Source organism: Trichosurus vulpecula, chromosome 1 (assembly GCF_011100635.1).
Source record: "Trichosurus vulpecula isolate mTriVul1 chromosome 1, mTriVul1.pri, whole genome shotgun sequence".
Lineage (NCBI taxonomy): Eukaryota > Metazoa > Chordata > Mammalia > Diprotodontia > Phalangeridae > Trichosurus > Trichosurus vulpecula.
In genome coordinates, this window is record NC_050573.1 from 267,432,090 (window position 1) to 267,444,644 (window position 12,555).

At 35.9% G+C, this 12,555-nt stretch overlaps 1 protein-coding gene across 2 annotated transcripts in view; it reads right to left on the bottom strand.

The window, feature by feature from the left end:
• ATP6V1H (ATPase H+ transporting V1 subunit H) overlaps positions 1–12,555 on the bottom strand; it is a 126,037-nt gene that overhangs the window by 32,850 nt on the left and 80,632 nt on the right. For both annotated transcript variants that reach the window (XM_036736186.1, XM_036736178.1), the window contains 2 exons: positions 9,569–9,670; positions 3,591–3,704 (listed from right to left, as the gene is read on the bottom strand). In XM_036736186.1, coding sequence (XP_036592081.1) covers positions 3,591–3,704; positions 9,569–9,670 — 216 coding nt within the window. The remainder of the gene's footprint in view (positions 1–3,590; positions 3,705–9,568; positions 9,671–12,555) is intronic.

Below are 12,555 nucleotides of genomic sequence, written 5' to 3' on the forward strand. Positions count from 1 at the left end.
GATTATATCTAAACAGTTCTAAAGAGGTTATAGAATATTACCACAGAACACTAGTCCTTGACAAAGACATACTGATCGTAGTGACGATGGAGAACTGTTAACAGTCATTTGCGTTCCAGAGTAGACAGTTTCAGGTCTGTAACTAAGATTGTTGTTGTTATTTAATCCTGTCCAATTCTTCACGATCCCAACGGGAGTTTGCTCAGCATAGATACTAGAGTGCTTAGCCATTTCCTTCCCCAATTCACTTTACAGATGAGGAACTAAGGCAAAGAAGGTTAAGTGCCTTGTCCAGGGTCACACAGCTAGGAAGTGTCTGAGGCCAGATTTGAACTTAGGAAGGTGAGACTTGGTATTCTATCCACTGAACCACCTACCTGCCCCATGTGTATTAAGATAGACTAGTTCAATCTGGGCACTATAGGGTTTTCTTGCCTAAAGATAATCAAGAGTCAGTGTGAATTTCCTGAAATTTAAGGGAGCCTTCCTGGTGTCCCATTGTGCAGATGAACATGGCAATCAGTTTAATAAACATCTGCTGAGTCATCTGATGAATAACCAAACCTAGAATGGGGTAGGAAAATTATCTGGTTGGAGAACAAGACAAAATTCACCTAAGCATTTGCCTTACTATATTCTTTCTCACGCTTAAATTTCTCTCAATATATATATTTCAATTTACCTACCTCTACTGGAGAAATTCTGATGCCTGTAGAGAAATATGTAGTGGACCAAAGTTCTTACCATTTATTATTTTACTTTGGTGGGAAAAAAACTAAAGAAAAATTCAAAACATACAGGTGATTCTTCAAAGAATCTATGTATTAGAGTTCATTTATCATCCTCTACCTACAAAATTCAGTTTTTCTTTCCTGGTGTCCTGAGCTTTCCATATGCAGAGAATGTTGCTTCTGAATTATGAGCTGACTGATTAGATTTTAAAATCATTCTGTAGGAGAAAAATGATGAAATTTTATGATGTAAGATTGTACAGCCTGGTATATCTATCAATTCACTCTATAGTACATTGCCATTTTGTATAGTTTTTTATATGTAATGCATAAAGCTAATACTGTTCCAAAGACTAAGGGATGACAGTTGTGTCATTGTGGTGAGATCCATAACCATTGATATCATTCATGTGGTATGAGCTGGGATCTGATCTACTAATAATGTCTTACATTTACTGTCCATAAAGGCTACTCCACCACAACTACCACCCTACCCCCATCACCACAGCCCCAAAACAAAGAGCCTATCTGCAGCCCCTAGCCCTCTTATGACTAAGGTCATAGTGTGCAATTCAGAGAAGGATCCAGGGGCACTGGCTGTTCCCAGCACTTCAAATTACTGGAATGATTCTTTAAAAAATCAGGAAACTGTCAGTGGCAGAACATAAATAACTCATGCCAGTATTTTGACATATTATATAAACTCCTTCTATTCCTCAATAGATTTGGGAAACTTTAGACTTGAACTCCATAAATGAGAGTCAAATGAATTGCTACCACAAGCATAATGACACAATTTCAAAAGCAGTTAAAATAAATTTGAAGTTTAAAGTCTATGTCAATGGTCAATGATCTATGATTCTGAAACTGCACTGACAGATTTCTACCCATCTAAAAATTTAGTAGGTAAGTCTCAGAGAACTGTCTGAGGTCCAGACACATTAAGGGATTTGACCATGGGAACACAGCTCATTAAGTATCTGGGGGAGGATTTGAACCCGGATTTTCTGACTCCAAATCCAACACTCTCGAGACTCCATGCCTCTCTAGTCTATCTAAAGTCAAACAAATTCTACTTTTACTTTACCACCAACTATCAATTTTCCCCAGAAATGGAAGATATAAGTATAGATAATCTTAAATCAAAGACAATCCACAAGTAGTTTGGATTTGCAATGAATGATTTTAGGTATATACTGATAAGTATATATGTATGTAGTGTAAATTTTGCGCATATAAAATAGATACACATATAGATATATAAAATACAGATTTAGCCTCTGTGTGGGTATATGTGTGTAATACACATGCACATATACTGATAAGTATATATATATATATATATATATATATAATATAAAGTATATGTGTGTATAAAATATATACACAGATATATAAATATGGATTCAGCCAGTGGGTAGGTATAATCGCACACACACACACACACACACACATGCATGTATACGCGCGCGCGCGCGCACACACACATACACACAGAGCTAATTCCTATTTGGCTGGCACTAACAAAAGCACAGACTTGCTGGTTGAGGGTTGGGAGGAGGGGGCAAGTGGGACAAGGAAGTAGTGAGAAGGGGAGTGGGGAAGAACAATTTTAAGGTATACTTTCTAGAGAAGGAAACAATTCCCCATGGATAAATATACATAGAAATAATGAGAAGCTGAATGTTAAACTATGTTTTAACACTAGATAGATGAAAAGTATTCCAGAATGTTCTCTACTCTGATTTCGTGCTTATACTTTAGGTTGGGGGAAAAAAAGAAAGAAGAAACCTGTATGTTTTCCTTTTTTCACTCTCCCCTAGACATAATTATTCACTTGGTAGTCATACCACAGATATTCCTGAGTGGCAAGATCAAAATGTTTAATGTATGATCCAACAGTAGTCCCTCCTGAGTAATCTACTATAACTTTATATGGTACGACGGTGTATTTTTTTAATTGATCCCAATTCTATATTAATTCTTGCCTTTAGAAATAGCAGCTTTGCTCAGTCTACACTAAATATATTTCACAACCAGGGATAAAACAGCTCAATGTGAATTCATATTTGTTTAAAAGTGGCAAAGTACAGAAATATTTTTGATAATTTGATACTACGTTGAAAATATTGACCATAAAAGAACATGGTCCAATGATCACACCCCAGATATGTTACAGCCAAAAGACAAACAACAAGTCTACCCGTCCTCAGAAGAAGGTTTAGTAATATCAAGCTGCTAGTGCTGGATTTCATATATACATATTAAATTACAAAGGAAAGGGTCATAATTTTGTTTAAAATAAACAAGAAAAGCAAAAAGAGAGAAGGCAGAAAAAATCTGCTACTGCCACACAAAGAGTATATATGCATATATAATATACTAATTGAGTCATAAATAAATATTATTATGTGTAAACTGACAAAATAACATAGCTACACAAAGTAAAATTAAAGGTTTCAAAACCATAAAGAGTTTTTAAAAAGCCATAAATAACTGGTGTTTTAAGTTTAACTGTGAAGCAATTTATATTTCATTCAACCCTTCAAAGTCAAAATTAAGTTTATATCCCAAAAAGAGTTTGAGCAGTTCCGAAGAGAAAGAGTACCAATTGCTTTTGATGTTGGCACTGTGAATGTGAATATGTGAATACATATTCTCAGACAGATTAAACAGTTCATCTTAAAGGGGTCATTCATTATTTCATTTACACTAAATACATTTCTAGAACTTTAACCCAATACTAATACTTTAAAAGCTGTCATTCTTCAGGATATTTAAATAAAATATTTTCAGAACACAACACTTGAAATTTCAGACAGATGTATGAGAGGGAGAAAACAAAAAGTTCTCACATACCAGTTGTGAACCATTAACTTCTGCACAGCCAGAAGAGCATTATAGCGAACCTGCTGGTCCTCATGATGCATATGGTTCATTACCAGCTGCTTCCCACCAAGCTGCTCAATAACCCTGTGGAAGAAAAGAGGCTTTGTAACGATGATGCAATTATTTCCAACCCTTGCTATTCAAAAGTAAAAAGTTCAACTAGTTATAGATAGACATAATAGGATTTTTAAAAGTAAATGTAATACATTAGTAGCCATACCAAAAATGTGTGTACTTGTATCTTGCATTTTTTTTTCTAAAGCCGGACATACAGATAGTGGGTTTTTATGCTCTATTTTAGGCTCTAAGATGAAAAGTCTGTTATTTCCATCTTCTGCCATATCATTTGTGTGCATATGTGTATGTGTATGTATGTGCACATGTGTGCATGAAAAGCTCGATCACGGAGGTTGGGCCTTGAAAGGAGGAACTTAAACAGGCAAGAGATGAAGATGACAATAACCACAGCTCACCTCTTTATATAGTGATTTAAGGTTTATGAAGCACTCTACATACATTCCCATTTTATCCTTACAAAAGATAGTTTATGTCCCTCCTTTTTTTTTTTTTTTTTTTTTTTTTTTGGGCAGGGCAATTGGGGTTAAGTGACTTGCCCAAGGTCACACAGCTAGTAAATGTGTCAAGTGTCTGAGGCCAGATTTGAACTCAGGTCCTCCTGACTCCAGGGCTGGTGCTCTACTCACTGCGCCACCTAGCTGCCCCTATGTCCCTACTTTAAGATGAAGAAAGCAGGGATCAGATGTAATAGAATCTTCTATTTCCAGGTGAAAGGACCCCAGAGGTGAGTACCTAGTTCACAGTCCTCACTTTATAGAGGAAGAAACTGAGGCTCAAAGAGGTGACTTAACTCGCCCAAGTCATCCACATGGGAAGTGGCAGAGCTGAGACTTGAATGCAGACCCTCTAATTCCAAATCCAAATAATGGCAGGATTTAAATAGTAGAGCCTGTAGTTTGTGCTTTATTTTTACTAGGGAATGAGTAGCACTAAAACTTTCTGAGTAAAAGAGTATTATCATCATACCAATGTATTGGGAAGCATATTCACAAAGCCATGCAGGGGACAGACTGTGAAGCCTCAGCACTAGCTCTATTGAGGGGCCTCACCCAGAGGAACCCAGTGCCCTTGGTCTGGCGTTACTTTGGTGCAGATCAGTGAAACAACAACACTGTGCCTCCCTTTCCAAGGTCACCCAGCAGATCCCTAGAAGGGTTGCTATCCTTTATCAGTCAGAGTGAATGCCCCAGGCCTAGCCCTAGTCAAGATTGGTTTGGAGACTCCATCCTTTCACATGAATCTACTACCCTAGAGTCCATAGCTATTCTTCCCCAGTCAGTGCAATGATGCTGAAGCCAAGGAGGAAGAATTGTTAAGCTAACAAGGAGGGAATCACAAGAGATACAATAGACAATTTCAGTGATTACAAGCAATTTGAAAACTTTTACATAAACAATACTACCTCTTCCTGGTTTTCCTTTTTACCTGCCTAACAGCACTTAGGTTCTTTTTAGGAGGTAGTCACCAAGAATCTTGTGATCTTAACAAGTGTTAAGGGATGAGGACAGATTGCATGTTAAAAAGTTGTTCTGGTTACTTTTTTAAATATGAAAAATTGTAAGGTTTAATTATTTTACTTTGTTCTTGATAATTCATGCACCATTGCAACAAACAGAACTGTCCCAAAGTGGCATGGGCAGCCTTCTAGGAATGATGGGTTCCTCTTCTTTGGAGGTCCTTCAAGCAGAAGCCAGATGATTATTTGTTGGGTATGTTATAGTGGGGATCTCCTTCACATATAGGCTGAACCAGATGCTGCTGACATCCCTTCCAACTCTCAAATTCTATGAGTTCAGTTTTGATTACAGTTCTGGTAGAATATCCAGGTAGCACTGTCTGGAGAGCAGTTGTTAATACATGACTGGAGTTGGGGGATAAGGGGATGTGAATGGGATAGGAAATTAAGTCTTGACATCTAGATTTCAGACTAAACTCTTTAGAAATAATTGAAGCAAAAGAAGCTGGTAACATCACCACGGGAGAGTCTATAAAGAGAAAAGAAGGTGTAGGAAAGAACTTTCTAGGTTTCCCACACTTTAGCAGGTAGAAGGAATGGGCTAAGGAGACAAAACAAGAGAGATAAGAAACACAGGGGATAACACAAAAGAGCAATGTCAAAGAAGACAAGAGAGCTAGTCAACAGTGCCAAATACATAAAAGGTCAAGAAAGATGATGAATGAGGGAAGACAATTCATTTGATGATCTTTGAAAAGTAATTTTAGAAGAAATACAGGTTGTGAAAAGTGTGGCAATGGAAAAAGTGAAACATCTGGAGTTTCCAGAGAGCACAATCTTCTTAGGTCAACAGTTTGGAGAGGAACAGTTTGAGATGATAATGAAGTCCAAGACAGAAAGGAGAGGAAAGAGGAAGGCAGGTGAGGTATAGTGAAAATGGAGGTTACTGGAGTTAAGAAGGTAGATTACATGAGAGTTAGTCTTTTGAAAAGTAACTAACTACCATGAATATTTAGGTACCCAAGTAAGTACAATGAGGCAGATGTAGCCAGGAAATCAATAATCCAGATACAAAACTCACTAAAGAAGGAAAAAGCATGACCTGGAGGTCAATACAAGATAGCAACAAGAATGAGGATGCTATGATTGATATAGAAGAAGCTAATTGAAAGGGTCCCTCCTGGATCACTGCCTTGTCATGGCAAAGGGGTTTGCATGTCTCAATGAAACTATGAGCTATGCCATGCAGAGTTGCCCAAGATGGACAAGTCATAGTGAAGAGTTATGACAAAAGGGGATCCACTGGAAATACAAGTATCAAACCACTCCAATATCTTTGTTTTATTTTTGTTTCTGGAGGGGGGAAGGCAGGGCAATCGGGGTTAAGTGACTAGCCCAAGGTCAAACAGCTAGTAAGTGTGTCAAGTGTCTGAGGCCGGATTTGAACTCAGGTCCTCCTGACTTCAGGACCGGTGCTCTACTCACTGTCCCACACTCCAATATCTTTGCCAAGGAAACCTCATGGGCAGTATTAAAATGAAAAATGATATGACACTGAGAGATGAGCCTCTCAGGTCAAAAGGTATCTAACACACTGCTGGGGAAGAGCAGAAACAATTACAAATACCTCCAGTACTAACTGAGCAGCTAGGCCAAAGCCAAAAGGAAAATCAGCTGTGGATGCCTATGGTGATGAAAGGAAAGTCCAATGCTACTTCTATATCACTGACTACACTAAAACCTTTGACTGTGTGGATCAGAACAAAATGTGGCAAGTCTTCAAAGAGATGGGAGTACCAGATCATCTTACTTGTCTCCCAAGGAACCAGTACAAGGGTCAAAAAGCAACAATTACAACTGAACATGAACAATTGGTTTAAGATGGGAAAAAGGAGTATGACAAGGCTGTATATTGTCACTTTATTTACCTCATATGCAGAGTACGTCATATGAAATGCCAGGCTGGATGAATCAAAAGCCAGAATTAAGGTTGCAAGGAAGTATCAATAATCTCAGATATACAGACATTACCACTCTGATGAAAAAAAGTGAAGAAGAATTAAGAAGCCTCTTGATGAGGATAGAACAGGGGAGTGGAAAAGCTAGCTTGAAACTTAACATCTGCAAAACTACGATCTTGAGAACTGGTCCTATCACTTCCTGGCGAATACTAGGAGAAGGAAGGGAAGCAGTGTCAGATTTTATATTCTTGGGCAAAAGATCAACGCAGACTGAGAATCCAGCCATGAAACTACAAGACACTTGCTCCTTGGAAGGAAAGCTATGGAAAATCTGAACAGCACACTAAAAAGCAGAGATATCACCTTGACAACAAAGTCCATAAACAGTCAAAGCTATGGTTTTTCCAGCAGCAATGCTGTGGGAGTTGAGCTATGATGAAAGATGAGTACCACAGAATCGATGCTTTCAAACTGTGGTACTGAATTAGATGTGGTTTAGAGTAGCATAAAAAAGAAAAGTAGCAATATAAATTTTAAATCTAATTTAAATTTAATTTAAAATTTAAAAAATTTTAAATTAAATTTAAACTTTTTTAAAAACAAAAGGTTAGCAAAGGAGCAGGAAGTAGTAATTTGCTGGCTATAATGTATTCTGTAATCATAAAGGAAAAAAGGAAACCAACGTTAAAGGTTAAGCTGTAATTTAATAGAATTTAATATTATGACATTTGTATTTTAAAGTTCTGACTACCTTACAGAAAAAGTCAAAAGTTGGGGTAGAACTTAGTTAAAACAACAACAACAAATCTAGAAAATACGAATTACATGTAATACATGTTGTTAAGGTTTCTAATGATACTACCTACTTTCCATTACTGTTAAAATATCCTTACTTAACAAGAATATTTCATGTATTTCTTTTAAATACACAACTAATCTACTCAATCAGAAAAGTACAGAGAAAAAAGCCCTGAATTTGGAGACAGAAGACCTAAATTCAAATGCTGGTTTTGCCACCTGTGTGACCGAAGACAAGTCACTTAACCTAGACGTGTCAAAACCGAAGCCTGTGGGCTGGTAAGAATCAGATTAAGATGGAATTAGGAAATGTTTAACAAAATAAAAATATAATACAACATAGATGATGTTAATTTGTGGTTTTCTAAGTCAATATGAAGCTATGAGAATATGTTTCTATTTGAATTTGACATCACTGGCTCAACCTCTCTGGGCCCCATATGCTTATCTATAAGATAAGAAAATTGGATTTAATGATTTCTAAGATGTATTACAGTTCAAAATCTATAATCTTATGATCTACCAAACATGCCCATAATCATAAACTGCTCATCTCAATCTTTGGTCATCATCTTGTTCATTACAACTTCTTCTCTGCAGCAGGACCTCAACTTTTTGTGTGTTATAGACCCTTTGACAATCTGATAAAGTCTGTGACACCTTCTGAAACCAATGTTTTTAAATGCATAAAAGGGAACACACTGGATTATAAAGGAAACCAATCATATTCAAATACAGTTATCAAAATATTTTTTTAATTCACAGACTTCAGGTTCAGAACCTGTTCTACACCATACATACACCTAGTCCAAATAATCAAAGCTACTGTTAAAACAGTTTTATCGACTCTAACACTATCACACATTCTCCTAATAAACTTAGAGTTGCCTTCTTTTACATTAAAAATTAGAACTAGGTTCCTCACTCTCAAAAGTACAGTATTTCACAAGTATACCTAATTCATTTCCTTTTAGTCACCCACTCTCCCTCTGTTCTTCTTTGATTACTCTGTCCCAAAAATGTGATCATCCTCCCTCATGTCTAACTATGTTCCTTAACTGAAATGGTCTCCAACAATACACTTAGTAAGTCACTTTTCTATGAAGTCTTCCCTAATTATAAGAGGCAGAACCCTCTCTGAAATACAACCCCTAAAATGAAGAATTCACTAACCACCCTACAAAAAATTGACCCTTGCATACAAATTATTTCACTTGTGTCTTAACATTTGTTAAAAGAAACCAACAAACGAATGGTCAGAGAGAAAAAAGAACAACATGATACTGCAATGCTGGGAAGGTCAAATGCTGCAAGGACAATGAAAAATGAGAAAAGGCCATTAGAAGCAGAGACTGCAGCAGTCCACCTTACTATAAGATCATGATATCTCATCCCCTCTATTAAGACTACAAAATCCCTCACAAAAGGGACTGTGTTGTTCTCCAACTCTGTATTTTCAATGCCAGCATGACAGTGCTTTACACACAGCAGGAACTTAAATGTTTTTTCAACTGAGGTAGCCATGAGTAAACTGTAATGCAAATGGCCCTTCAAATATGAAGAAAAAATATTTTTAAGGAAAAAGAAGAGGCTCTATTACATTAAAATAAAAATACTGATGGTAGGTATTTCTCAGATACTGAAAAGACATTTACCGTTTGCCTCGGGGGTAATGTCGTACATATTCTCCCACATCATGAGCAGCAACAGCTAAGACCTGTGGATCATCCGACACCTCCAGAAGCTTTGTCAAGATCCTAAAAAAAAAAAAATTAATTTTTTTTGGTAAATTTTAAAATTTATTTTAAATTTAAATACAAAACAAGAAAAGAAATAAAAACACTATCATATACACAGTAGAACATAAGAGAAAATTCAATACAAAACAATGCCCATTTCAAGAAAAGCTATATAATAAATATTGCATATTTTTTTCAAAGCTGCCCAGCTTTTTTTCTTTGCTTCCTTGAAGGTTCTTTTGTTCCCTGCTGCACACTTTTTACTAACCCTCCCAACCCCAGCCTCAAGAAGGCTAGAATTAAGTGTAGAAATACACACACACACACACAGAGATGCACATACACACACACATATACATATATACATACATACACATTCACACACACACACATACAACTCATACACATATATGTAAGACCATACTATACTTATTTCCACGTGTCCTCTGTTTCTCTGAAGATGGATACCATCCTCCTCCAAGAGTTCAAGTTTTTCCATGTTTTTCTAAATGAATCAGTTTATCATTTCCTATACCACCAAAATATTCCAACACAATCACATCCTATCTGAGAGAATGTCTATGAAAGTTTTTTCCCAATTTTCTGCATTCCTTTTATTCTTGGCTGCATAGGTTTTATTTATACAAGAAAATTTTAATTTAAATTAATCAAAATTGTCCTTTTTATACTTCAACCATGCTCTCTTATAATATAGTTTAAGGTCTGATACTGCTGAATCTGCTTCCTTTACGGTTTTTTTTTCCCTACTCTCTTTCAAGATCCAGACCTTTTGTTCTTCTACATGAACTGTTATTATTTTTTCTAACTCAGTAAGATAATTTTTCAGTAATTTAATTGGGATGGCCTAGAATAATAGATAGATTAGTTAGGTAATAATAGAATTATAATAGATTAACAAAGAGATTAGCTAGGTAAAACTGTCATTTTTTAAAATTATATCAGCTTTACCTACCCATGAACAATAAATACTACTTCAATTATTTAGATTGGATTTTACTTGTATAAAAAGTGTTTTATGTCTATGTTCATATAGTTCCTGTGTCTGTTTTGGCAGGTATACTCTCAGATATTTTATATTGTCTAGTTATTTTAAATGGCCTAAAACAATACTGAATAAAGCTGTTGACACATAGTATGGTTTCCCTATTTTTTTCTTTTGATTAAGCCTGTTTTAGCTTTAACTTTGAGATCATGTTAAAATTTGTCTTTACATGTAATTAGAAAGAACAAAATACTACTGTAAAAAGTTACAGAGAAAGGAAATGAAATAGATGGTTCACCAAAAGGTTTTAGGTCAATTGCTAGGTTTGTATCAGAAAGAGAAACAAAAGAAAGAAAAAGACCTATCTGTACAAAAATATTTCTAACAGCTCTTTTTGTGGTAGCTAAAATTGGTCGAGGGGATGTCCATCAATCGGGGAATAGATGAACAAGTTGTAGTATTCTAATCTATTCTAATCTAATCTATCTAAAATGATGAACAGGCAGATTTCAGAAAAACCTGGAAAGACTTGCATAAACTGATGCTGAGTGAAGTGAGCAAAACCAGGAGAACATCCTACATAGTAATAGCAATATTGTACAATGAAGAGCATTTTTTTCATATGACTATAACATAGCTTTAATTTCTTCATCTAAAAACTGCATGTTCATATTCTTTGAACAGTTACCAACTGGGGAATGATTTGTATTCTTACAAATTTGACTGGTTGCTCTGTATATTAGAGAAATGAGGCCTTTATCAGAAACATTGTAAAAATTGTTTCCCATCTTTCTGCTTTCCCTCTAATCTTGCTTGCGTTGGTTTTGTTTGTGCAAATCCTTCAAAATTTTCCATTTTGCATTTCATAATGTTTCCTATCTCTTATGGTCATAAATTCTTCCCTTCTCCACAGATCTCACCAGTAAACTATTCCTTGCTCTCCTAATTTGCTTATGGTATCATCCTATATGTCAGAATCATGTACCCATTTTTGGTGTGAAATGTTGGTCTGGGCCTAATTTCCACCATACCATTTTCCAATTTTCCCAGCAGTTTTTGTCAAATAGAGATTTCTTATCCCAGAAACTGGAGTCTTTAGGTTTACCAAACTGTAGATTACTATAATAATTTACTACTGTGTCTTGGGTACCTAATCTATTCCACTGATCTACCACTCTGTTTCTTAGCCAGTACCAAATAGTTTTGATAACTACTGCTTTATAATATAGTTTTAGATCTGGTATGGCTAGGCCAACTTCCTCTGCATTTTTTTCATAAATTCCCTTGATATCCTTGACCTTTGTTCTTCCAGATGAATTTTGTCATTTTTTTCTAGCTCTACAAAATAATTTTTTGGTAGTTTGATTGGTATGGCCATGAGTAAATTCATTTGGGTAGAACTGTCATTTTTACTATATTAGCGTGGCCTACCCATCCATCAGCAATTGATATTTTTCCAGGTGTTTAGATCTGACTTCATTTCTGTGAAAAGTGCTTTGTAATTGTGTTTATATAGTTCTTAGGCTTGTCTCAGCACGTAGACTCCCAAATATTTTATACTGTCTACATTTATTTTAAATGGAATTTCTTTCTATCTCTTCTTGCTGAGCTCTGTTGGTAACATATAGAAATGCTGATGATTTATGTGGGCTTATTTTATATCCTGCAACTTTGCTAAAGTTACTCATTATTTCAAGTAGTTTTAGTTGATTCTCTAGGATTCTCTAAGTATACCATTATATCATCCCACACAGCCATAGTTTTGTTTCCTCTTTGTCTATTCTAATTGCGTTCATTTCCTTTTCTTCTCTTTTTTGCTCATTTTTTTAAAAGCTGAGCTCTACTCCTGGGGTACAGGTGGCACTGTCCCAAGCTTCTTGCACTGGAGGCCAAGGGTCTG